This window comes from Mastigoproctus giganteus, chromosome 1 (assembly GCF_048544385.1).
Source record: "Mastigoproctus giganteus isolate SK-2022 chromosome 1, ASM4854438v1, whole genome shotgun sequence".
NCBI classification, from domain to species: Eukaryota; Metazoa; Arthropoda; class Arachnida; order Uropygi; family Thelyphonidae; genus Mastigoproctus; species Mastigoproctus giganteus.
In genome coordinates, this window is record NC_143575.1 from 209,407,654 (window position 1) to 209,432,717 (window position 25,064).

The 25,064-nt window shown below is 37.3% G+C and overlaps 1 protein-coding gene across 1 annotated transcript in view; it reads right to left on the bottom strand.

Annotated features, from left to right (window-relative positions):
- LOC150091486 (sodium/glucose cotransporter 4-like) overlaps positions 1-25,064 on the bottom strand; it is a 135,685-nt gene that overhangs the window by 9,760 nt on the left and 100,861 nt on the right. Inside the window, exons 11-13 of the mRNA XM_090375902.1 lie at positions 9,114-9,264; positions 8,228-8,396; positions 5,390-5,611 (exon numbers count right to left, since the gene is read on the bottom strand). Coding sequence (XP_090232028.1) covers positions 5,390-5,611; positions 8,228-8,396; positions 9,114-9,264 — 542 coding nt within the window. The remainder of the gene's footprint in view (positions 1-5,389; positions 5,612-8,227; positions 8,397-9,113; positions 9,265-25,064) is intronic.

A 25,064-nucleotide genomic window follows, 5' to 3' on the forward strand; every position in this document is an offset into this window, starting at 1 on the left:
AGAAGCAGATCCAACAATATTTTCGTTTTTTAGGCACGTTAGCATATATGCATATTTGTCTTTATGTCCGTCCGCATGTAACAACGCGACACCCATTACGCGAATTTTCATGAAAATTTATATTTGGGCCTCTTAAGATTTTCCGTGTCATTCCTAATTTCATTAGAAGCAGATAAATATAAATCCGGCAATTGTATATTTATTTATTATTATTATTTTTTTTTTTTTCATATTCATGTAATAACTTGACTCCAGTGGATGGACTTTTATGAAATTTTATATTAAGATCTTTCATAAAGATTTCGTCCCAAATTTCATTAAAAACGTGTCAATAAGAAACCAGCAATTATTATTATTTTCATACATATAACATAAGCTATCCATATACAGTACATATATGAATACCTTACGTGATAGCATATAAGGGCTACCGTATCAGAGTGGTCAACGCAGGGGTGCATAAGTGTAAGTGCTTGGGGTGACCGGGGATAAAGCGCAGGACTGCTAAATACGGCGCTATTTTTTGTATTTCTCTGTCTTGTGAACTTCTCTGACCATATGATCGTCCCGGAGTATAAACAGAAAATTGATTGATTTATATATATTGTATCTGAAACACTGGCTATCTGTTTGTTGCTGATTTGAAATAATGAATGGGAAATGTGGCGGATGCGTAGAAACGAAATATCGTTCGTGCATAAAATTCTTTGCTCTTTTGCTAATTTTTTCTTCTTTTTTAAAATAAGTAATGAATTACTATTATTTGCTAACGACCTGAAATGTAACACGCTGCGTGCATTAACTTGTTTTATTTGTAAAAAATGCTCACGAGATAGAGCAATTAAAAGTAACTGTCTAAATTTCCGTTGTTAAAAAATGTATTTAGATCAGCAATGAAAGTAAAACAGAGAACTTCTTTTTTTTTTTTTTTTTTTTTTTATGCAGACCGGTTTTATAAATGATTCCAGCATTCTCTCTTCTGTTTGCAGCTTCCAGATACCTGTTAGGGTTGTACAAAAGAGAAGGAAAAATACGCGAATAACTTAACGTGTAGAGATAATTTTGCAACTTGTGTTGCTCAAGCGTAATATTCAAGGCCACAGTTCACTTTATGTAATGTCGAGGCCTGTACAATTTTAATTTTCTCCTTGGTGTAGGATTCGATGGACTGGCTTGTATTTTTGTGGTCTGATTACCATTATTATTAAGAAAATGTTACCATCACTCAACATTTTTTTTTTTTTTTTTTGGAAACGTACATTTGAAATTTCTTTAAAAAATACGAAATGTTACTCCAACACGTATACATCCTTCGGGCCTAGGATAGAGTTCAGGATCACGTGCGCTGTTCATTATCAAAGAATGTTATGAACGTAATGCAGTTGCTTAAAAAGAAAAAAAAAGAAAAAAAAATTGACTATAATACATACTTGCGAATATAAGTGGTGGCGTGAGGGTGATGGCACTTCTTGGGATGTAATTAAGTTACAGGAAATATTATAACTTTCTGTGTATGAGGCAGCTGCGAAAAGGACACATTACATAGTTGAGGAATGCCTGCTATGTAAAGTATAGTTACAGGACAGAAAAATGTGCTCGATCGATCTCTCGTTAGAGAATAATTTTGCCTTTCCTTCATATCAAAATTTGACCTAATGAAAGTTTTATATAGATATATATTTAAAGACTAAATTCCCGATATTAAGTGAAGTAAAAAACAGAAGATATTTTCGTTGACTCGCAAATTACAAAACTTATGCTGGAAGGGAAACGAGGAATTACAATAAAAACCAATTGAAAACGTAGCATGGATCACTAACCAAGGGTGCCTCAGGAGCCAGGTGGGCAGGAGCAGCAGTGCTCCTGCACACGCTTCTTGATTAGACCGAGGTTCGAGCCCGTGACCACCAAATACGGAGGATGCGGAAAGGTCACGGAATGACCACCGTATATCCCCGGAGCATTACGGCCTTAGTTGCTAATGCTCCTAAAAAAACAAACCAACCAATCAACCAATGGAACACTTAAAATAATCACGGCCAATTTACCCGGAAATGTTACAGCAAAAAAAGGGTGCCTTCAATGATAAACATGGGAAAAGGTTCCTTAAATAGACCTTACAAAGTGACCAGACGTCTCGGATTTAAGTCGTTTGTCCCCCATCGCAAACTATCCCGGATTGGGCATTAGCATTAGTAGAGGCATACGATGCAAGAAAGCAAGCTTATGCAGCATCAGCCAAAAAAAAAAAAAAAAAAAAAAAAAAAAAACCTTCCGATTCCATTCCTCCCTTCGTTCCAAATACCTGTCCAGCTCAGCCTTAAATATATTTAGGCTATCAACTTCCAGAACAAAAGACGGAAGTCTGTTCCACCAATCAACTACCCGCTGGCTAAAGGCAAACTTCCGCACATCTATCCTACATTTGTCTTTTCTCAATTTGAATTTATGCCCTCTCAGGTGATTATTCTGGGCAAGAGGAGGAATCCCATCAGCATTGAGCATGCTCAAACCATTCAAGGCTTTATACACCTCAATCAGATCCCCTCGCAGGTGTCTAGTCTCCAAACACTGTAATCCGCAAACCTTTAGCCTTTCTTCGTAAGATTTTGATTTTATTTTATTTGTATTTTATTGGCGCATTAGCAACTAAGACTATAAGCGCCATCTTCGTAAGTTCAACCCTTTGTTCGATTCACTAATCTTGTTGCCCTTCTCTGTACTCGTTCCAACAGCTCTACATCCTTCTTAAAATGAGGCCTCCAGACCTGTATACAGTACTCAAGGTGTGGCCTGACCATTGCCTTATACAAGGGGATAATCACCTCCTTATCCCTGCTAGAAAAATTTCTGTATATCATTGACAAGACACGATGAGCTACTCTTGCAGACCGTCTGCACTGCTCAGTAAACTTCATAACTGCCTGCACAATTTCCCCAGGTCCTTTTCATTCACTACCACTGTCAGTGTAGTACCACAGAGTTGATACGTTACTCAGGGGTTATGCTTCCCATATGTAGTACTTTTCATTTGTCAATTTTAAATTTCATTTGCCACCTCAGTTCATCTGCTCAACTTTTCTAGATCTTGTTGCAGCAGCAGCGTACTGTCATTAAAAACCCTGCCAACCTTCGTATCGTCTGCAAACTTGAACATTAAGCCTGATATACCATCATCAATATCATTTATAAATACAGAAAACAACAATGGACCCAACACTGAACCCTGAGGGACTCCACTAATAAAATTAGTCCACGAAGAGCAGTGTCCATTTATTACCACTCTCTGTCTTCTCCCGCTCAGCCATCCCTTTATCCATAGCAGCAATTTGCCTCCATTGCAGCACTGCTCCAATTTGTGCAGCAGGTTTCCATGTGCAACAGTATCAAAAGACTTTCTAAGATCCGAGTATATAATATCAAAGTTATTCCCTGCATCCAGTTCTTTTGTGACTGCATCATAGTATCCAATCAAATTGGTCAGACAAGACTTCCCCTTAACAAACCCATGCTGTATCCGAGCTATAACTGAAGTCTTGTCTAGATGATCCTGCAGTGCTTCTTTAACCAGTGCCCTCATTAATTTCCCTGTAACAGAAGTTAAACTAACAGGTCTATAATTACTTGTGTCGCTCTTTGATCCTCCTTTGTGAATTGGGGTCACATTTGCACATCTCCAGTCCATGGGTACCTTCCCCTGAGTCAAAAGAAACTCTCATGATTATGGCTAAGGGTTTGCCTACTTCCTTTGCTGCCTCCTTTAATATAACTGGATAGATCCCATCCACCCCGGGTGCCTTTCTTATGTTTATCTTCAATATTTTCTCCTCCACTTTCCTCTCAGTTATTACAAAATCATCTAGCCAGAGTTTAGTTTACCTCTACATTCTCCCCTCTGAATAAATCCTCATGTGTGAATGTAGATGGAAAATATTCATTTAGTTTGTTAGCCACCTGAGCAGGATCATCAACAGTTGAACTATTGATACCAAGGGGACCAGATTCATCCCCTTCCTTCTAGAGTTTACAGACGTAAAGAACTATTTTCTGTTTTTCTTTGCATCCTTTGCCATGGATTTCTCATAGTCTGCCTTTGCCTGCCTAATCTCCTTTGTGACTTGGTTACAGACCAGCTTATATCTATCGTAATCTTCTGTGTCACATGTCTAATTAGTTCATCTGACATCCATTTAACATACAGCATGTTGCTGTATGAAGTAATGAAATTTTTGGATATGGCGTACACATGGTAAGAATATACCCAGATCCTTGACATAACGTGGCCTCGACAATGCCCTCCGCATACACACTACTCGGACTCCCTCCAGTCACTATCTGGCAGAATAGCTTGATCTATCTGTCACTATCTGATCCGGAAGCCTCCTAAAGAGTTAACAATAGGTTCGGTCAGGTGTACTGACTAGCGGGCGGCCTGCGAACACCGTTTTAGAGCTGTACCCTCGAAATGTAAGGAAGATTGGATCTCACCATGATGTCCATCATAACCTCAAAAGTCATCAGTCATACTGCATGATGGAAGAGATGGGGAAGGGTTGACTGGAACTAAGCTCTGGAGACTAAACATGGGTTCCACCACTTCAAGCCTCCAATAAGCAAAGTGGTGGTATTGCACCGGTTGATGAGAGTCATCTACCATCTAGTATTGCCTGGTAAGACTGAGGGGCGGCATTCTTCCATGTGGTGTGAGCGCCATACCTCGACCCCTGTTTACGTTGGTTCACACGTGGGTGTTCACCCACAGTGTGCTTGTACATGAGGGTTATACCCAGGATTACTAACAGACCCACCATCGTGATGGTGCAAGCAGAGGATTTGGCTCTCACAGACCGTCCGGACTTCGCCGAAATTGGGTCCACTTGACTTGAGTGTCACCCGAATATCAATTCCATTAGCGTTTTAGACTCCCAGGTAGCAAGTACAGCTTGTCTGGCATATCTGAGAGAATGTCTGTGCAACCTCAAGGACCATAATGTATATGAAAGAGGGTCATACTCCTATCTCACCTCACATAACAAAATGTCTATATAAAATATTCACTCAAACTTTAATCATAAACAAATATATGTCATTGAGTAAGCTTTCATTGGTCAGTCAGTTATCAAAGTACCACTGTACTTTAATAACTGACCGATTACTTATATTTGTTTATGTCAGGATTAAAGTTAAAAACTCTGCCATTGAGAAAGGCATCATAGTATATTTTAATTGAAAATATTTTATTCTAACACAGGTATAACGCATTCGGTTCAAACTTGGAATGCCCCAGCATCTCTCACCGAAGATGCACTGATGGATTCCTAATTCGAAACGTATGCATTATCCTCTGTATATGTGCCATTTTTTAGTTAATAATAACATCGTTACTTACTGCCTTTTTATCAGTGGGTTGAGTCATTAGGCTAATGGCTGCTGTGATGATACAGGAGATGATAAACAGAATGCAACCAAAGTGTAAGTAATGAATATTTGCTATAATTGGTGGTCTTTGGTCGATTTCTTTGGAGGCACATGGTGGCGCTGTGTAGGAAAAGTCTAAAGCAAAACGTATTATTCCTATAACCAAACCAGTCATCAATCCCCAAAAGGCACCCTAAAAAGAAAACAGAGCAAGAAAAATTAGATTCTTAATCTTTGAGGGGAAACTGGTAAATATAAAAACAAAAAATTCAGCAGTCAAATATTTAAAAGGAGAAGTGAATTAGCAAATTATTTTTATTAATTGAAAAATAGTTATTTTTACGTTAGATATATTTTTTATTAGTCTCTGTATCACGTCCCGGCCAGTGAGGGACTAATAAAAAGGCGCGAAGTGATCGTAATATAAATAAAAATAAACAAATTTCTCGTGCATACTCCAGGACAGCCACATAGAGTCAGAGGAATTTATAACACAAAAAATGCGAGAACATTGTAGTATTTTGCATTACAACTGAATTCGAATAAGCGATGCGATTAACTTTGTACTGGCTCGCTGATAACGGATCAAGAAATGGATTCAAAACAGACAAGAACTGTCAACAGAACTAGCCTTGCATGTGCAACCAGTATGCTGCACAATAACCTTTGGTTTCTCTGTGCTTTACAATTCAAAATTACTTAGCTTTTGTATGGGTTCAGCACTACCAGCGTTGGCAAGATAATTCATTTATTAATTTAATTAATATTCATTTAATTATTAAAATATTTGACCGAAACTAGCATTTTACTAAGCTGTAAATCCGATTTACGCAATTCATTGATGTTAAGTGCACAATAATGATCGCAATAACATTTACAGATGGAGTCGAGTATATTTCTTCAAATATGCTGGTTTTGTAGAACCTGCTTTCGTAGTAGTAGTAGTGGCATGTGATGCAAGAAAGCAAGTGTATGAGCTTATGCAGCATCAACCAAAAAAAAAAAAAAAAAAAAATTCGCATCATTCCCTCCAAATGCCTGTCCAGTTCCTCCTTAAATTTATTCAACTTATCAACTTCCACAACGACAGATGGAAGTTTGTTCCAGCAATTAACCACCCGCTGGCTAAAGGCAAATTTCCGCACATCTATTCTACATCTGCCCTTTCTTAATTTGAATTTATGCCCCCTTAGGTTCGTAATCTGAACAAGTGGAAGGATCCCATCAGAATTCAGCGTGCTCAACCCAGTCAAGGCCTTATATTACCGCGCAGGTGCCTAGTCTCCAGCCACTGCAATTTGCAGAACTTAAGCCTCTCTTGGTAAGAGGATCCCTTCATTCCCCTCACCAATCTTGTTGCCCTTCTCTGTACACGCTCAAGTAAATCTACATCCTTCCTAAATAAAATGAGGCCTCCAGACCTGTACGCAGTACTCAAGGCGTGGCCTGACCATTGCCTTATACAGAGGGACAATCACCTCCTTCTCCCTGCTAGCAAAATTCCTATATATCATTGACAAAACCCCATGACCTGCCCTGGCAGCTTGTCTGCATTGCTCAGAAAACTTCATATCTGACTGCACAATTACTCCCAGGTCTTTTTAATTTTTTACCACCTTAAGTGTAGTACCACACAGTTGGTACGTTTCTCTGGGGTTACTTTACTTCTACCCATATGCAGTACTTTGCATTTGTCAAGGTTAAACTTCAGTTGCCACTTCTTGGTTCATCTGCCCAAATTATCTAGATCCTGTTGCAGTAGCACACTGCCATTACTGTCATTAACAACCCCGCCAACCTTTGTATCATCTGCAAACTTCGACATTAAGCCTGATATACATACCTTCATCGTATATCATCTTTCATTTCATGAAGTTCAACTAGTGATTGTATTATAAACTTGTAAGGTGAAAAAGGTGATTAAATTCGTGATAAATGTTATAAACTAGTAAAAGAAACAAGTTTTACAACAACGGAGCTGCCGATGATTTGGATGGAAAGAGGGGCCCCTTTTACTTTGTAAAAAAGTAACTGAATTCCTATTTTCTTACCAGTAGTTTTGTAAACGTCAGAACATTTTACATTTATTAAGGGAAGAGTGCACCCCGGGCATACTACTGCCGTAAGAAGAATACCTCTGGAGACAGTGAAGGTATATCTTTTTGGGCAACCAACCACGATCTTGATCCGAAACGTGACTTTGAAAAAGTAGACCATGACTACACTTTCGCCACCGCCTATGGCTAGAGTCACTTAACATATTAAACAATCCAAAGGCAATAAACAGCCACAAAGGCATACGTCTACACCCCATCCTAGAGACAACCGTTTTAATGCTAGATGATCAGTGGAGTAAAAGCAGCGCACGTCCGTGCAACAACAACGGCACATGATTAACGTGCCTCACTCAGCTCATTGCACTTATCCGTTGTATTTGTATTTGAATTTCAGTTGATAAAGAGACACGCCAGTCTCGAAAACTACTGCCTGTTAGTATATTTTACATTAAACTGGGTTATAATTATACGTGTCTATATCTCTTGGTTGTTTAGTCTTCAATTAAGTACACAAAAAAAAAAAAAAAATAAATAAATAAAATAAATAAATAACTTAGTTTATCAAATTTTAATTAAAATTTACCTGTAATTTTTAAAAAATATGAACTTTTATTTTGAACAGAATTTGAAATGTTTCAAAATGCAACATTTTGGGGTCGAATAAATAACTTCATTTTTTGTTCATTTCAAAAAACGTATGGCAGCCTAATTAAAGGAAATACAGAAAATTTATTGGTGGTTGTCTTACTTACTTGTTCATTAGTTTTCCTCCAGAAAATTGCCAACACATATACAGCACAGACAGGGGGCGAGAGATAGCTTGTGACACTCTGAATGTAATGGAACAGTTGACTACCCTGGGCAGCTTCAATAATTGGAATCCAGATAATAGAAATTGCCACCAGAACAAGCACAAACACTCTGAAATCAAGAAAATTATCAAAATGAAACTTAATATTTAACATCTGTATCAAAGTTTCTATTTGGTTCAAAGCCAAATCTAGACAATTAAAACTGTTCTTATTTATGTTTCAGCGACCACTTGGTCAGATGAGTTGGCAGTTAATTATTATGATAATGAATACAATTGCTCGAATTAAAAGTCTAATCAAAGGCATATGGAGTACTGTGCTGTCGCGCTTGAAACCACTTGACTAGGTCGGGCCAAAAGGAATTCAAGCACGCTTGCTGACAATGGTGAAAGATCTGCCCAGCTGTGCCATTACTGAAATGAAAAGTTTCAAAAATTTATAATTACAGATCTTTACACCATATTGACTGATACATGTTGTTTTATCAATGGGCTATTAAACTTTTATCTCGGCATAATCATTATTTATTTGCAAGCATTTTGACAAGATTTCTGTAGATCAGTGTTAATAATGCCACTAAGATGAACCTATATAAACAGATATACGAAAATTATAAATGTGTGTAAAATAGTTTGAATGTATTCTAATGTCTATCGTAAATAATTATTGTGGGTCTATAGACGAAGATTACGAAGTACTTTTTATAGTAATTCTTTTATTATATGTAAACGTTACTACATTTTTTATTTACGATAAGTTCACGTTATATATACATTCGGCACCATTTAGATTTCTTTTCGTATCAATACAAATTTATATAACTTACCTGCCCACAATTAACAATTCCATTTCAGAAGCATTTTTCCTGATACGAGTCCATATGTCCATGGTGAAAATGGTTGAGCTGCTGTTGAATATCGAGGTTAAAGAACTCATGAGAGCAGCTAACATCACGGATAGCATAAGGCCACGTGCACCTGTAAAATGTTTTAAAGAATTAAATATTCAATTATTAAGTTAAATTTAATGAAAATAAGGAAGGCGAAGTGACGGGGAAAATTGAAAGGGGGATGACTACACAGAAAGTAAAGAAACTAGCTAAACGTTTGCAAGAATGTTTTGAGGAGATCACGAGAAAATCTTGATAATATCGTCTCTCGCACTTCGCTGATCCTACAGTTATTACTACTATTTTAATATATTAAGGAAATAGAATAAGAAATGTTTGCATTTTATAAAGATAACAATAGCCGTACACTACCCAAGGCTGGGTCATTTTTGAAACGACCGCATCCGTTGGGGGAATTTCCTGTTTGTATCCGGGGACTTGTGTCTCAGCAGAGCCTTCCATCCACGCATATTTTTACTCAGTATGCTGCGTAAAATAAGTGCCTCAAATGTACTGCTGGTATACAGTACTCGCTTTTCTCTAACACAGAAAACACTTTTTTTTTGTATTATGCAGAATTAGATTTTATCTTTTCTCATATTTAGGTATAAATAGTTTGCTTTTGTGATTGTCATGCGCTGTTAGTTGATAACTGGAAGTGTTACGAATGAAGTTGACGTCCAAAATGAAAATTCAGTGTGATAGCGGTATAAATTCATTCTAAGCTACTCCTAATCGAACATACGAATTGTAATTAATCATATACAGCTCACATGTAGTGCAATATTGACATCCCTCGATTTACGCGAGTTCGAGATAAGTTTTCCCATATACGCAGTTTTTATTTTTAGCAACATTTTTATAATTACACGAGGCATTTCAAGTTAATGCCGATTTGTAATCGACCTGCCACTAAGGGGTTTTTTGGGAGGAACTATAAAAGACATTGTACACGTTAAAATAACAACTTTGTGCGTTACATTTCAGGCGCGTTAGCAAATAGTAATAATTCATGATTTATAACAAAAACAAAAAAAAAAACCTTATACACGAAACAAGAACATTTCGTTTCTGTGCGTCTGCCACATTGCCCACCAATCAGCACAACATCCAGCGCTTCATTAGCTACATGCGATTATCACGTGATCAACTGTACTATCTGGTTCAGCCTTGCAGCTTTATTCTTTATGTGTTCGTTGGCAGAAGACAGCTCAACTTCCGATGAGTTTAACTTCCGAAAATTTAAATATGCTAAGTTAGTAAGAAGCACATTGAAAGTTTGCTGTAATTTCCGTCATAACGCATGGAAAGACTTCCCCTTTAAATTTGTATGTAATTTAATCCAATTTTGGAATTTACTATGTAAGTAAATAAATAAACTATTAATTTGCATTGGATCGTATTATCACGAGTTTTAAGCGATCTAACAGTTGTAAGTGTTCTAATCATTCTTTTTGAAGGTACAGCTATTATTTTTGCATTTAATATATATAAAGGATACATAACATATTGTTCTTTACATATAAAATTGACCTAAACCGGCGCACCACAGGGTAATATTTAAAGTACTGCTTTTACATATGACTTTTTAAAAGAATATTTTTATAACTACAGTAAAATTCCGGTATAACAAACTAGCCAGTATAACGAAATCACTTCCCATCTTCTGCTAATTTACTGTGTATCTTTATATAAAGATGTTTCATTTTAACGAATATCACATTCTGAAGAAAATATCAGTTTAGCGCAATCAAAAATAGTCACTGTAACGAAATTTGTGAAAATAAAACCCTTACTAGTAACATTGCACACCTTTTGATCTTTAGCATCTGGCAATTCAACATTGATTTAGTAACTGAGTATTTAATTGCCTCTTCGAGATCAGTGGCTTTTGATCTGTTTACTAAAAGTCTTGGATTAACTTACGAAGTGTCAAGGGTAGTTTACTTAGAGGTATGCATTTAGTAAAACATGCTGTTAGATGAGGCGCCAGCATTGAAAGTATGTTTGTTTACAGTTTTGTCCGAAGAAGTATTGTTGTTTACACCGTATTGTATGACGGTAAAGTGACCAGACGTCCCGGATTATGCGGGACAGTCCCAAGTTTCAGTCGTTTGCCACGCATTGCAAACTGTCCTGGATTGGACATGTAGCATTATGTTTGCCGGGAACCAATGGTACAACGGAAAGATTTTTTTCGTTAGTAAATAAGTTGTGGACGTCAACAAAAAAAAAAAAAAAAAACTGACCATAGAAACGCTGAAATCAATATTACAAGTTAAGTGCAATTTTGCTAATTCTTGTGAAGAATTTTACGAAGAAAAAGCAAATAATGAAGAATTATTAAGAAAAATTCACTCAGAGGTTAAAAGAAGTATGTATTTTTTATTATCAATATTATTTCAAAAATGGAAGTCGATTAAAAACATGACCCCTCTAATTAGTGTTTTTTCCCCCTTCTAATAACTACTATTTTTCTCAGTTCATATTCTTCACGAATGTATCGTAATGCGAGGATTACCTTTCCTGACTTAAAATATAATATTTCTTAACAATCTTGTCAACTCCTAAAAACCAAATAACAACAACACAGCATGGTTTTTGTAAGGGGAAAGTCTTACCTGACCAATTTGATATGGATACTATGATGTGGTCACAAAGGAACTGGATGCAGGAAAAAGCTTTGATATCATATAATTGGATCTTAGAAAGGCTTTTGATACTGTGTCTCCCATGGACCTGCTTAACAAATTGTAGCAACTTGCCCTCAATGCTATACTGCTCCAGTTTGTACAGTAGTTTTCAATGTGCCATGGTATCAAAAGCTTTCCTAAAATCCAAGTATATGATATCAAAATTATTCTTTGCATCCATTTCCTTTGTGACCACACCGCAGTATCCAATGAAATTTTTCAGACAAGACTTCCCCTTAAAAAACCCATGCAGTGTTGAACTATAACTGCAGTCTTGTTTAGATGACCCTGCATCGCTTCCTTAACCAGTGACTCCATTATTTTCCTTGGAACAGAAATCAAACTAACAGGTCTGTAATTACTGTGTCACCCTTTGATATTTTATAAGTTTAGTTCAAAGAAGTTTATGTATTTAATTTATATTTTGTATATGAATATTTTTTATAAATAAAAAAAATAAATTTATAAAATATATGGGTTTATTGTTTCTAGGGGATTGTACAATCCCCCCCCCCCCACCCTGTGCCGGATTGGAATACTAAGGATCTGGTCACTTTACGGTAGTACCTATTATGGTTTTATAAATTTGAAAATAGAAGAGCTGTAGTTTCATAAGTGTGTTTTTTTTTTTTTTTTTTCATGCAGAATTACAAGGAATTTAATAAAAGTTTTGTTTCGTTGAAAATAACGGGAAGCGCGCAATTTTTGCATTTTTCATTGAAAAATATAAAATTACATTTAATGAGTAATTTTTTATAATTATTTTGTAATACGGGATTGCGTTATAACAAACATTTTGTTTTCCTGAACAAATTCATCATACTGACATTACAGTGTATAGTAACATTTACCAGCATACATTTCTTACCAAACATTTATCAGCACATATTCTCAAATATATTTTAACAAAGTCAAACCTTTAAAAGTATTCTATTACCAATTATAGCGCTAGTAATTATTGTTAATCAATAATAAAAGAAAACAAATAATTATTTAATAATAAGAATTAGCAGCACCTTTATGCACAGTGCTTGAATTTCAGCATAGTTTGGTTATTAGCGACATCTTTCGATAGAATATTTCACTTTATGAAACTTCTCTATAAACGATATTTTTTTGCTGTAGACTTTCCTTGATTGAAAGCTGAGTGTGCCTTGTCTGTGATATTTGTGATCCAAGTAGATTGCAGAATATATATATTCCATTTATATCGCTTCGTTCAATTTTTCTCTCAAAAGGGGAAAAAACCCACCTAATTCGGGATTTGATTACGTATTCCCGAAGTAATAATGAAAGTGTTTTATCCATTACATTACAGCTTAACTGCTACCAATGTGCTTATAATATCCTATTTTACAATATCAGTTGCGCAAACTCATTAATCACTTAATTTAGTATTTGACAATTAACTTATTGAAGAAGAAGATTAAATTTTGGTTAGTATCGTAAACTCGATTCTTAATTGAGAGTTTTTCGAATGATATATGATTTATTTTTGTAGATGAAAAACTCCAAGCTAAGTATGGTAAACAAACAGATTATAATCTATTGTAATTAAAACTTATAAATATTAATATGTAGTACATATATTCTTGGAAAAGAAAAAATAAGTCCGAGTCCAATCAAAAATGTTAACCCAGCCTTATTACATTATTTTGTATGGGAAAATGATTTTTGAGATACGCGTTTTCGCCTTACGCAACGAGTTTCAGCAACAATCGCGTAACTCGATGGAAAACTTGTAATATCAAGAAAGTAATGGAACTTCAAAAACAAATATGAAATAAAAAATAATAATAATGATTATGTTAAATTGTTCGTTTACTACAGTTTAATTTCAATGGCAATGAATTATTGGGGAAATCTTCTTTCTCTCTTGCCACTTAGTGAAATGTTTTACACAACTAATCACTATCTTTACGTAAAAAGAAAACTAGACGGATATTTCGACTTATTTTAGATAGAAAACTTCGTTCATGGCTAAGTCTCTAATGTGGTTTCCGTTGAGTTCGAAAGAGTTTGGGTTTTATCCCATGCTTTCTGAAAAAACACAAATTTCCTTTCAACCATATACATATGCGAGAATTTACTTTTAATTTACGCATTGGTAAATTCAAAGTACCCCAACAAGAATGATGCTAAGACCAGATTTATGTGTCGAAAATTATTTTCAACTTCACTCTATGTACTACAGACTGATGATATTATCAGGAAATTCAAAGTTCAAGTGTTAAATACATACCAAGTACGTGTTAGACAAGTAATATTTTTATTAAATTCAATATTTTCAAAAAATTATTTTATTTAAAAAAAAATAAACTTGTTTTTGCTTGTAAATGTCGGTTAAATTTGGTTTTATGTACCTGTACATGTTTTACTGCGGGAGTGGAAGGAGCTAACAACTGATGCATAAAATTTTCTTTAGAGGTTTCATCACAATAGAGTGTTCTGCAGTTCAGACATGTGGTGAAATCAAAGTAAATTAATGTTTTTAAAGAATATTTATTCAGTTGTTTTCCTTGAGTATTACCAGAGCTGTGTTTGCATTCTTCGAATCGAGACTAAAGATAGAGAACTTTCACCTTCCTCTACCTACCACTGACTTTTTACCTGTCTAAAACGATTTAAACAGAATGACGAACTGCATAAACGGCCGAATTGTTAGAATCATTTGATAAATGGTTTTTTGGAAGTTTCCGGCACCCTTTCATTACATTCCGATGAAATTTCGATTTTCGGAATAGCAAGGAATAATTAAAAAGTATCCAGTTGGTTTCCTGATGCGGAAAAATGTTTTTTTCTAAGTTAAAAAAAAACATTTTCTTGCACAACGCAATATTTTAAAATAATAAATAAAGAACATTATGTGGAATACGCAAACTTATTTAAAAAAAATTGGGAGGAAGACTATTTCCACGTGATACTAAGAAGAAACACTGAGCATTTGTAATAAAGATTTACAAATAAATTTATTAGATAATGTTAATTTTGCATCTAATTTTAATTTGAATATTTAATTTTGTCTAGAATAACTAGATCAACACTCTAGATAGTCAACTAATGTCTCTAGTCAAAGCCAAATTATTAAAACTCCCTGAAGATCACGACAATCAGGGTACGATGGCGAATACCCCCAGGGTCAATTCACACACCATCTCAACCAAGCGTGAGGTCACGTAATGGTCATGATACTAAAGGCACCCAAAACCGTCAACAGAAGAAGAGTTGTGTTCAACCAGTTCCAGAAGCTAGTGTTATCAATCGTATAATTCCTTCGCTAGAAATTGAAACTCAGAATTGGCAGCATTCTAATCTATCAATACCTCATGAGGGTAAACTTAGCACAAGCAATTCATGTCATGGAACGGAGAAGTTAAGTCTCACACCTCCATCGAGTGACTGCTGTGTGAATAATATCATTTTTCCCACATTAAATAACCCGAATGCGGTAGGTCCTAAGGCCAGATATCTCTACACAAACCTACCAACTGAGTTTCAGAGAGACCACTTAACTCATATGGGAAAATGCATCGACAGATCCACAACAAATAATCCAGTGGCAAATTGCCTTAATGAAGACATAACTGAGTGGCCGTATCAAGAAGCTAATGCTTCATATATCAGTCTGCCGGATTGCCCGCCAATCCAGAATGCTATACACTGTCTCAGTAGCCTTATGCCGAATAGACTGAATAAGAAATCATATGAGAATAGAAGTGAAATTTTCTTCAAAAGAAAAGTTCAAAGATCTCCCGTCCCCTCCTACTCATTTAGTCGTGGCGGCTACAGCCGAAACAACTCCATCTTGGCAGCTGGCACACAATACCCTACCAATAACAACTGCGGTAGATTGTCAGGGGCATCATTCTCCTCTCGAATAAAACCCATGATCACAAGACCCATCCAACAATCTAAAGCCATCTTTGTTTCCCGAGTCGACCCTCAGACTACTCCAGACCAAATTGTGTCTGAATGCCTACGACTCATGAATATAACTGTAAGAGTCACCCTACTGAAGAGAGTAGCCACATATGCATCCTTCAAAATTGAGTGTGATGAAAAAGATATTAAAAATGTTGCCGCCACTTCCTTCTGGTCAGTGGGAGCTCTCATCAGGCCTTCTTATCACAACGGCAAGCCGAGATTAAAACTACCTCGCTATGTATATCCCAGTAGGTCAACCACAAACTCACAAGTATGACGCCAAAGGAAGGAAACCAAGCCATCGCAGAATATACGCACCTCATCAGTTACACAGGATAATGAACCTCTGCCGAATCGCCAGTCAGATGTCAATCGAATTTCTACAATAGTCACTACCCGATACATGATACAAAGTAAGACTATACCCCGTAGAAGACCTACTAGGTTACAAATAAAACCATTATCCATAGGGAAGATTTTTTTTTTTCAGAATGTTAGGAGCATACGAAACAAGTCAGACACATCGGAACAAATGCTCTTGTCACGGTCTGTTGATGTTAACTGTCTCACCGAGACCTTCCTCCAGCCACATCAAGAGTCTATTGTCGCTGCTGACGCTACTAGATACAAAGCCTGCTTCAAATCCAGATCTGTAGCGAGGGGTGGGGGAGTAGCCCTGTTGGTACGTGACATAGAACTTCAAATAATATCGGTCACCTAGTCGGTTTCAGAGCTTTATGAGGCATTACTTGTCACTTTAAAAGTCCACATAGCACTCTTAGATATAGCAGTCGTTTACATTCCACCTGTCCCTAGTCTAGAAATGATAAATAATGTAGTAGACTGGCTTCTCAACAAATTACACGTGTCAGCCACCCATATAGTATGTGGAGATTTCAACCTTTCACCACAGCTCAATAACCTGCTGGACACCATGTTAAATAAACTACAACCATGCTCCATCTCTCTTACCAATGACCAACCGACAAGAGGTGAAAATAGACTGGACCTAATTCTGTCTTCTGGAGAATGCATAATTGATGTACCCCCCGAAATGTTCTTTCCATCCGATCATAGCCCAATTGCAATGCTCATAATGCTACTGTATGTGGACTTCAATGCCAAGGAAAAAATTAAGAGCCAGCTTGTCACTGGCTCTTAATTTTTTAAGAGCCTTTCTGGACCCAAATAAATGCTTATTTGCTGCCAGCTGTATCCCGTGGGAATGTCTACTCAAATGTGATGCCTTATTTGCAACAACTCTCTTAACCAGTTGGATCAACTCTATTACAGAATTTGCGGGTTCCAAAGTAGTAAGGATATCATCAAAATCGAAAACCTGGTGGAACTCTAGCCTAACTGCATTGTTTAAACTAAAGCACACTCTGCACAGAAAATGGAAATTGTCTAATGACACACAAAATAGAATTAACTACTCGAGGGCCAGAGCAATATTTAATAGAGAAAAATCTAGAGCAATCAGCTACATGAAAGACACTTGACAGAGGAAGCTACCTCGTTGCACACATAAAAGTGACACAAATCAGGGGCTTGACAAAGAAGCGTGGATGGACCACATCAGCAGATTCTCCGGCATATATCATGAATCTCAAATCAGGGAGTTTGAGTGGGATCAATTAGTTGACAATGAGATGGAGTCTGTTCTTATCACTAAAAAAGCACTAATACAGAGTATTAACTCCCTCAGGGCATCTAAGACAGCTGGAGTTGGAGTCCCCCACTTCATGGTAAAGTGTCTCAGCCCTTACCTAATTGAACCACTCCAAGCAATTTATAGCCCTATCCTTGCTTGCCGAGTTTTCCCTGAGAACTGGAATAAGTACGCTGTAATTCCAATGCCGAAAATTACAAAGCCTAACCTTGTGGAGCACTATAGGCCAATATCTACTGCATCTACCCTGTTAAAAGTACTGGAGAAAGCTCTATTGCCAAAGTTGTCAAATCAGATACTGGCTGGGCAGCCTCAACAAGTTCATTATTCAATAACTGCAAGATCAACAATTACTAACCTCCTCACACTTCAAGCCGCGATACTAAATGCTTTCCAAGCAGGAAAGGAAATTGCAATAATTTATGCCGATATAAAAGCAGCCTTCGATAGTCTGGATGTACATGCCTTATTTTATCTGTTCCAACACGCCTTCCAAATAAAAGAAAATTTGCTGAAGTTCCTACAGGCCCTACTTACTTGTCGGTCCACTTATTACCGCACAGATAGTTAGATCCTCCAACGCCAACTCCATGCAGGAGTTCCACAGGTCGGAGTCTTATCTGGACTCCTCTTTACCGCCATGATGATCCCGTTCTGCAAGGGTAGGGATGATGTATGCGCTTATGCAGACGATATTAAGATCCTAACACCCATCCAACCGTCCATGACCAATAGGGCATTGTGTGAGGAGATTAATTATAAGCTTCTGAACTTATACGTGTACTTAGACATTTTTGGATTGGCTTGGCCCTAATCCGCAGAAGACTGTAATCATGGTGTACTCGCTCAAAAAAAAAATCACCTACGCTCGTACACCCCAAACTTAATGGCAAACCTATCCCAGTTGTTGAGACGCATAGAGATCTAGGAGTAACATTTGATACTAAACTTACGTTCAAGTCTCATATTGACCTGATTGTAAAGAAAATGAACTACTTACGTTGGGCAACAAAACAAACAGCACCTCTTGCACGTGAAACAGACTACAACAACCGCACGATTAAGAACCACAGTGTATTCAGCCATTTTATACGGCGCCGAATTGTAGGCATCAGCCATCCCTACCCACATTAGGAGAATATATGCGAGTGAATTCTGGCTGCTGAAGTGGGCAAACCATAAGCACTACCTCTCTCAACAGTTAAGAACCACGCAGCTCTCTGAGAAGCTTAAACTGCACCGTTTACCAGACATCATTGCCTGGAAACGATTAATAACCACAATCAAAATGATGACTGGCACGATAACATCACCATGCTTCTGGCAGTTCTGTGAGTGAACTTCTTTATTAACAAAACAACAAGTGGCCCCTATTCAGGAACTGGCAAATCCGCTATGTACATACATAGATATATATACAATGATATATATATGATAAATATAATGATATATACATATAATCGTGTTAATTACAATATTATAGGTGTAATGAACATGTAACATGTTCACACAGCAAATCACATCACGCAACAAATCAGAAGTATTGATTGTGGTACAGGAACCAGAAGACAGCAGTCTTTTTCTGTTCTAGGAAGAACGAAAACCGCACCCACTGGAGGTAGTGCTATACCAATGGGTGTTAGCTAAATCTGTGTCCACAGCTGCCCAAACTGGGGTAACAGCTTTTAAAAAAAAAAAAGTAGATGGCAGGCGATATTAGTTATAAGAGATATCGATAGACATTGCAGGTGTTGGGTTGGTTCCTTGTTGTTGATATGTTGATACACTTGAGAAGAGTTGCTTTCTTTTGTTGAAAACAGCAGGGCAAAATTGCCCTGCTGTTTTCAACAAAAGCAACAAAATTGTAGAGCTGAGAACAATTGAGAATTTTCAGTCAGCGCCACTTCATTTCCTTCAGAGAAGTTGCTGACAGCAGCTTGTAGTGTAGATCTGTCATCGTGGTACAGGCTGCAGCGATACAGAATGTGCGTCCAGGTTTCCTCAACACCACACAAGCAGAGATTGGTGTCAGACAAGCCAAACTGAAATAGTTTGGAGTTGATGGAGCCGTGCTCAGTAACTATATACGATGTTGTTAGGTTGGGAGAAAACCATTGGCGGATGTTCTTGTTGAGAGGGAAGGTAACTGCAGGAACAAAAGAGTGGGTGACTTGATCAGTAGTACTGGAATCCCATCGTGATTGCCACACATTGATAAGTTCATTCCAGATTCTCCGTTTCTCGTCTTTGATGTTAGCAGTTAAGTTGCATGAGATGCCGAGAATCTCGCTGGGAACTCTCTGCTTTAGACGATAGCATAGTCATTTGAAGATTATATGTAGGTCTAGTGGTAAGACTCCAGCAAGGACCTGCAGAGGACACTGTCTGTGAGTGGCACATCCCACCATCTGCATTAAGAGCACAAAATCCTTGAGAATGAAGACCAACAGACTGAAGATGGCCGACAGGTTTATACCTGCCAGTGCGTTAGAATCAGTTCAGTTCCTAACACATATCGGAATTGACCTACCAAGGCTCTTAGAAGATTCGAAATATAGGAAACAAACCGCAGTGTGGTTCGCTGAGGCTACTGTTGCCTAGTAGTTTTGTGAATTTCTGTCAAGAACTGTACACAATCGAATAATGTATATCTCGCACAAGTTGATTCAGTGGATGTGATGTTAAGATGAACTTTTGTATTACAATTGCCAGGGCTCTAGACAGAAATGCAGTGATGAGTAATGCAGTTTATATTTCATCTTTTCTTGTATATTTAACCTTTCTTGTATATTTTAGACATTCTTTTATTCACATTTTATGGTAATCCCCTGGCATTTTCTGCCGTGAAGGGAATTTGTCACTTACCAATGTACACCTATATTTTAAATTTGGTAAGACAAATAAATATTTATTTAATAACAGCCCATTTTGACCTGACGACAGACCCTAAAGTTAACCCAGAAACCTAGCCTATAACAATTATGTGAGTTAGTCAGTGCACTTCCCTTTATTTTACATTGAAATATTTCATGTTAAATTAAAAATATTAAATCATATTATATTAAATACTTCATATTAAAAAGTTTAAGTAATATTTTAAACCGATAACAAAATACATTTCAACGTAAACGAATGCCCTGACGAAGCGCGTCCGCTCACCTCGAGCTTCGTCAGGGCTCCTCAGTTAAGTGGATTGGATTACTGTTGATTATTGCTTTTAAATATTTGATTTATTTAGATATTGTTGGATTATTTTGTTATAGGTTTTCCTGTAACAGCTTGATTTTTATAATATTATAGATATAATGTTTTAAAGTTAATTTTCATTGACATTTAGCTAATTTTATAATGGTAGTTACGTGATCTGCCTTAAACACGTCACAGGGTATCGTGACTCACACGGACATAGCCGATGGCGATTTACGGGGGGGTCATAACTTAACCATTGCGGAACCTGTGGAATGTTTTCCAAGGTCGACCTGGTGACTAATCATAGCTCACCTGTGGATTCTCTTCTTTGTGATCGATGTAAGGAGTGCACCGATCTTAAATTACAATTTGGTGCACTCATGGAACAATTTGAGTCACTGAAAAAACGGATGCTTGCCCTCGGGAATAATGCATCTGGGAGCTCATCAGGGACTCAAGACTCCAGCAATCTACCAAGTGATGCACACCCGATTCGGGCCTCAAAACAGAAAAACCAAGTGCAAAGTACTCTGGTTCAACAGGACATTGTTTTATTAGAAGACTCCATTGTCATGGAAACGGGGAATATTTTTTTGTAATAAGGACAGGTGGAGTAGAAGCAGGGTATGTCTGCCGGGAGCAATTTTTGTTCTAATTATGCGATACACTTAAACAAAGGTGGGGCAAAAGTTTTTGCCAGTATTATTGAGGATACCTTAAAGGTTCAGGGAAACTGCTAGTTAGGGGGGGGGATGTGGGTAATACTGACACGTGTTTATCTGATTATATTGGTCAAAGTAACTCTTGCACATAACTCAAGAGTTCTTATCTGTTACCCCAACTGGACATATTATCTAGATGTTCTGGGGACAGAAACGTTTCAAGTGAGCAGGTAGCTAATGCCAGGGAAGAGAGCCTAAAAACCTTCAAGGGTTGTGTTAGGGTTGTTAAATATACAAGAACAGTAAGTCTTAATTGTTTATATAGTAATGTTAGAAGTGTCGTCAATAAAATGAGCGAATTCGAACTGCTGGTTAAACCAAGTAACGCGGACATAATAGGGCTTACGGGGACGTGGTGCCACCCGGAAATTGGGGATGATGAGTTTCAGTACGGCTTGTATAATGTATTTAGGAAGGATAGACTAGATAGAAGGGGTGGTGGGGTTATGCTTCTTATCAGAAGCAGCCTGAGTGCGACGGTAGCTTTCCCGGATTCAGACGTTTCACATTCTAGTATCGAATCTGTATGGTGTGAGATAGTTGGAAACAAAGGTATAATGCGAGTAGGAGTAATCTACAGACCAGGTGATTGTGAAGATTATGACAAAAGCCTCTACATGCAAATGGAATGGGCAAGTAAGCCTCAATGCCTTATTAATGTGTGATTTCAATTTGCCTCTAATTGATTGGAGTAAATGGGAAGGAAACTCGACATGGGGAACAAAATTTTAAAATCAACTAGATGACTGTTATTTGTATCAACATATCAGGGAAAGTACTAGAGAAAAGAATATCCTAGACCTCATCATCACCCATGGATCAGATGACATAACAGGGCTGACAGTAGAGGAACCAGTAGCAGGAAGTGATCACGGAGTTCTACGGTGGATGATGATGAGAGAGGTAGCAGTAGTAAAAGGCGAAGGAATGGGTTTTAATTTCATAAAAGGAAATTACGATGCCTTAGGGTACTACACGGTCTCTATTAACTGGGTAGATATCGCGCAGAGAATGAATGCATTTGAACTGTGGTATGCTTTTAAAACATTAATCACAGATGCCTTGAATGCGTATTTACCATTTAAAAAATACTGTAGCCTATAACAGCTACAAGATTATCTGTAATAGAGCCACAGAAAAGGTTCGAGAGGCAAAGGCAGTTTATGAGAAATCACTAGCAAAGAGAGCAGAGAGAGGGAAGATAAGGAATTTTTCACATATATAAATGCCAAGAAGAGCAGGACAAACCAGATCGGATCTTTACGTAAGGGAAAGGAGATAGCATTAAATACACCAGCTGCCGTTGCAGATGAACTCAACAGTTATTTTGCATCGATATTTACAAATGAAAAGCCTTTTGTGGCAATGGAAATTGTGGGAGCGAAGTTGAAAAATATGTAATTAGTGATATTGAAATTTCGCAAGATTATTTAATGGAAAAACTTTCGAGCCTACAGGCCTGTAAGGCTCCTGGAGTTGATGGAATATACCCTATAATCTTAAGGGAGGCGGAAAGTGAGTGCACTGAACCATTGAGGCTAATTATGCGATCATCACTACACTCTGGGGAGATTCCCTTGGATTGGAAAAGTGCAAATGTATCTCCCATACATAAGGGTGGCTCTAAGAGTGAAGTGGGAAATTATCGACCTGTTAGTCTGACTTCAGTGGTAGGGAAAATCATGGAGGCAATGATCAAGGGTGGAATTCAGGATCATTTGGATCGAACTGAAATTCTCAAGGATACTCAGCATGGTTTTGTAAAGGGAAAATCATGTTTAACAAATCTGGTTCGCTATTTTGAAAGGGTCACTCACGAGCCGGAATTAGGGAATAATTTCGACATTGTTTATTTAGATTTCAGCAAAGCTTTTGACTCAGTCAAACATGAGCGGCTGCTTTATAAGCTGGAATCACTGGAAAATCCTTGAATGGATAGCAGGATGGCTTCAGGGCAGGAGGCAGAGGGTTGTAATACATGGCTATTCCTCAGATTGGGTTGATGTAAAAAGTGGGGTTCCCCAAGGATCAGTATTAGGACCACTGTTGTTTTTAATTTTCATAAACGACATCGATGAAGGGATAGAGGGCGTGATGTCTAAATTTGCAGATGATGTTAAAATTGGTAGAGTAGTTAATGATCGCTGTCAAGCTGAGCTTCTTCAGAGAAACCTACATAGTCTCCAGGAATGGTCAGAAAAATGGCAGCTGTGCTTTAATCCAATAAAGTGAAAGGTATTACACCTGTGAAACAGTAATCCCAAAACTTATTCATTTGGTGGAGTTCAACTAAATCCAGTACTGGAGGAGAGGGACTTGGGTGTTACGATACGGTCAGACATGAAATTCTCTGAGCATTGTAAACAGGTTGCAAGGAAGGCTGATGGTGTCCTATCGATAATCTATCGAACTTTTGCAAGTAGAGATAGGGACGTGAGTCCCATTATATAAGGCTTTTGTTAGACCACACTTGGAATACTGTGTTCAAGTATGGAGACTGCACCTAAAGAAAGACATCGAGTTTCTTGAAAGAATGCAAAGACGGCTAACTTGCCTGGTGAGATCGGCAAAAGGGCGTCTTTATGGAGAAAGACTTCGAATATGTGGGTTGCAGAGTTTGGAAACTAGACACCTTAGAGGAGATTTGATTGAGGTGTTTAACGCTCTGGGAGGCATCAGTAAAATGAATGAGGATGAATTTTTCAAGATTATAAATGATGCTAGAACTAGGGGATATAAATTCAAGTTACGGGGGGGGAGATGTTTAGATTGGACTACAGGAAGTTTTATTTTAGCCAGCGAGTTATAAATTACTGAAATAAGTTGCCTACATGGGTGATAGAGGCTTATAGTTGGGGGAAATTCAAAGGTCATCTGGATAGTACCTTCCGTAAGGGAAGCACATAGGATGATTGGTTTAATTTCCTTTTCTTTTATTAATTATTATTATTATTTATTTTTTCTTTTTTTTATAATTGTTATATTTGGTTTTTTTTGGCTGGTGCAGAAAAACCATAAGCTTTCTTGCACCATGCGGCCATTATAATACTAAACTATTCATATATGGTAAATATTGTCGACGGCTGCAAAGGTAGACAAATTTATGTCCTCTGTGCCTCTCGGAGGCGTGTTGATTGTCCTAAAGAAATGATCTATAGATTGCCAGGTCAGAGGAGTTTACAATAAATCATTAATACAATCGTTAGTTGTATTTAGTCGTCACGAGCTTGGACCATAGTCAACTCAAAGGCGTGTGCTACTGCACTCTCGCTCCTGACTCCCCCCCCCCTCGGCTACGGTTCGTGAATTCTTCTGAAGCACTCTGTTTTTGTGATTTCCCCTAGAGATAAAATTAAATTGGTTTAAATAAGGTGGCACTGGAGGCCACGTCAGTCCTTTGCCATACTCCGATTAGAAACCACCCTGTTTGCAAAAATTTTATCCAGGAGAATAAGCAAAGTTGTGTAAACCAGATCTCCTAACCTTTCTGTACTGAATAATGATGGAATAATGATGTTGTTTTTACGAAAAATTTAAAGCTTGGAAACTGCAAAGGAAGGAAATAATAATACAGTGAACAAAAAAAAAAAAAAAAAAAAAAAAAAGACTTTTTTGATAAGGCAATATATTTCGGTGGCTATAATTCTACTTGTATTTATGAATCTTTACTGGAAATAACAGAATGAAA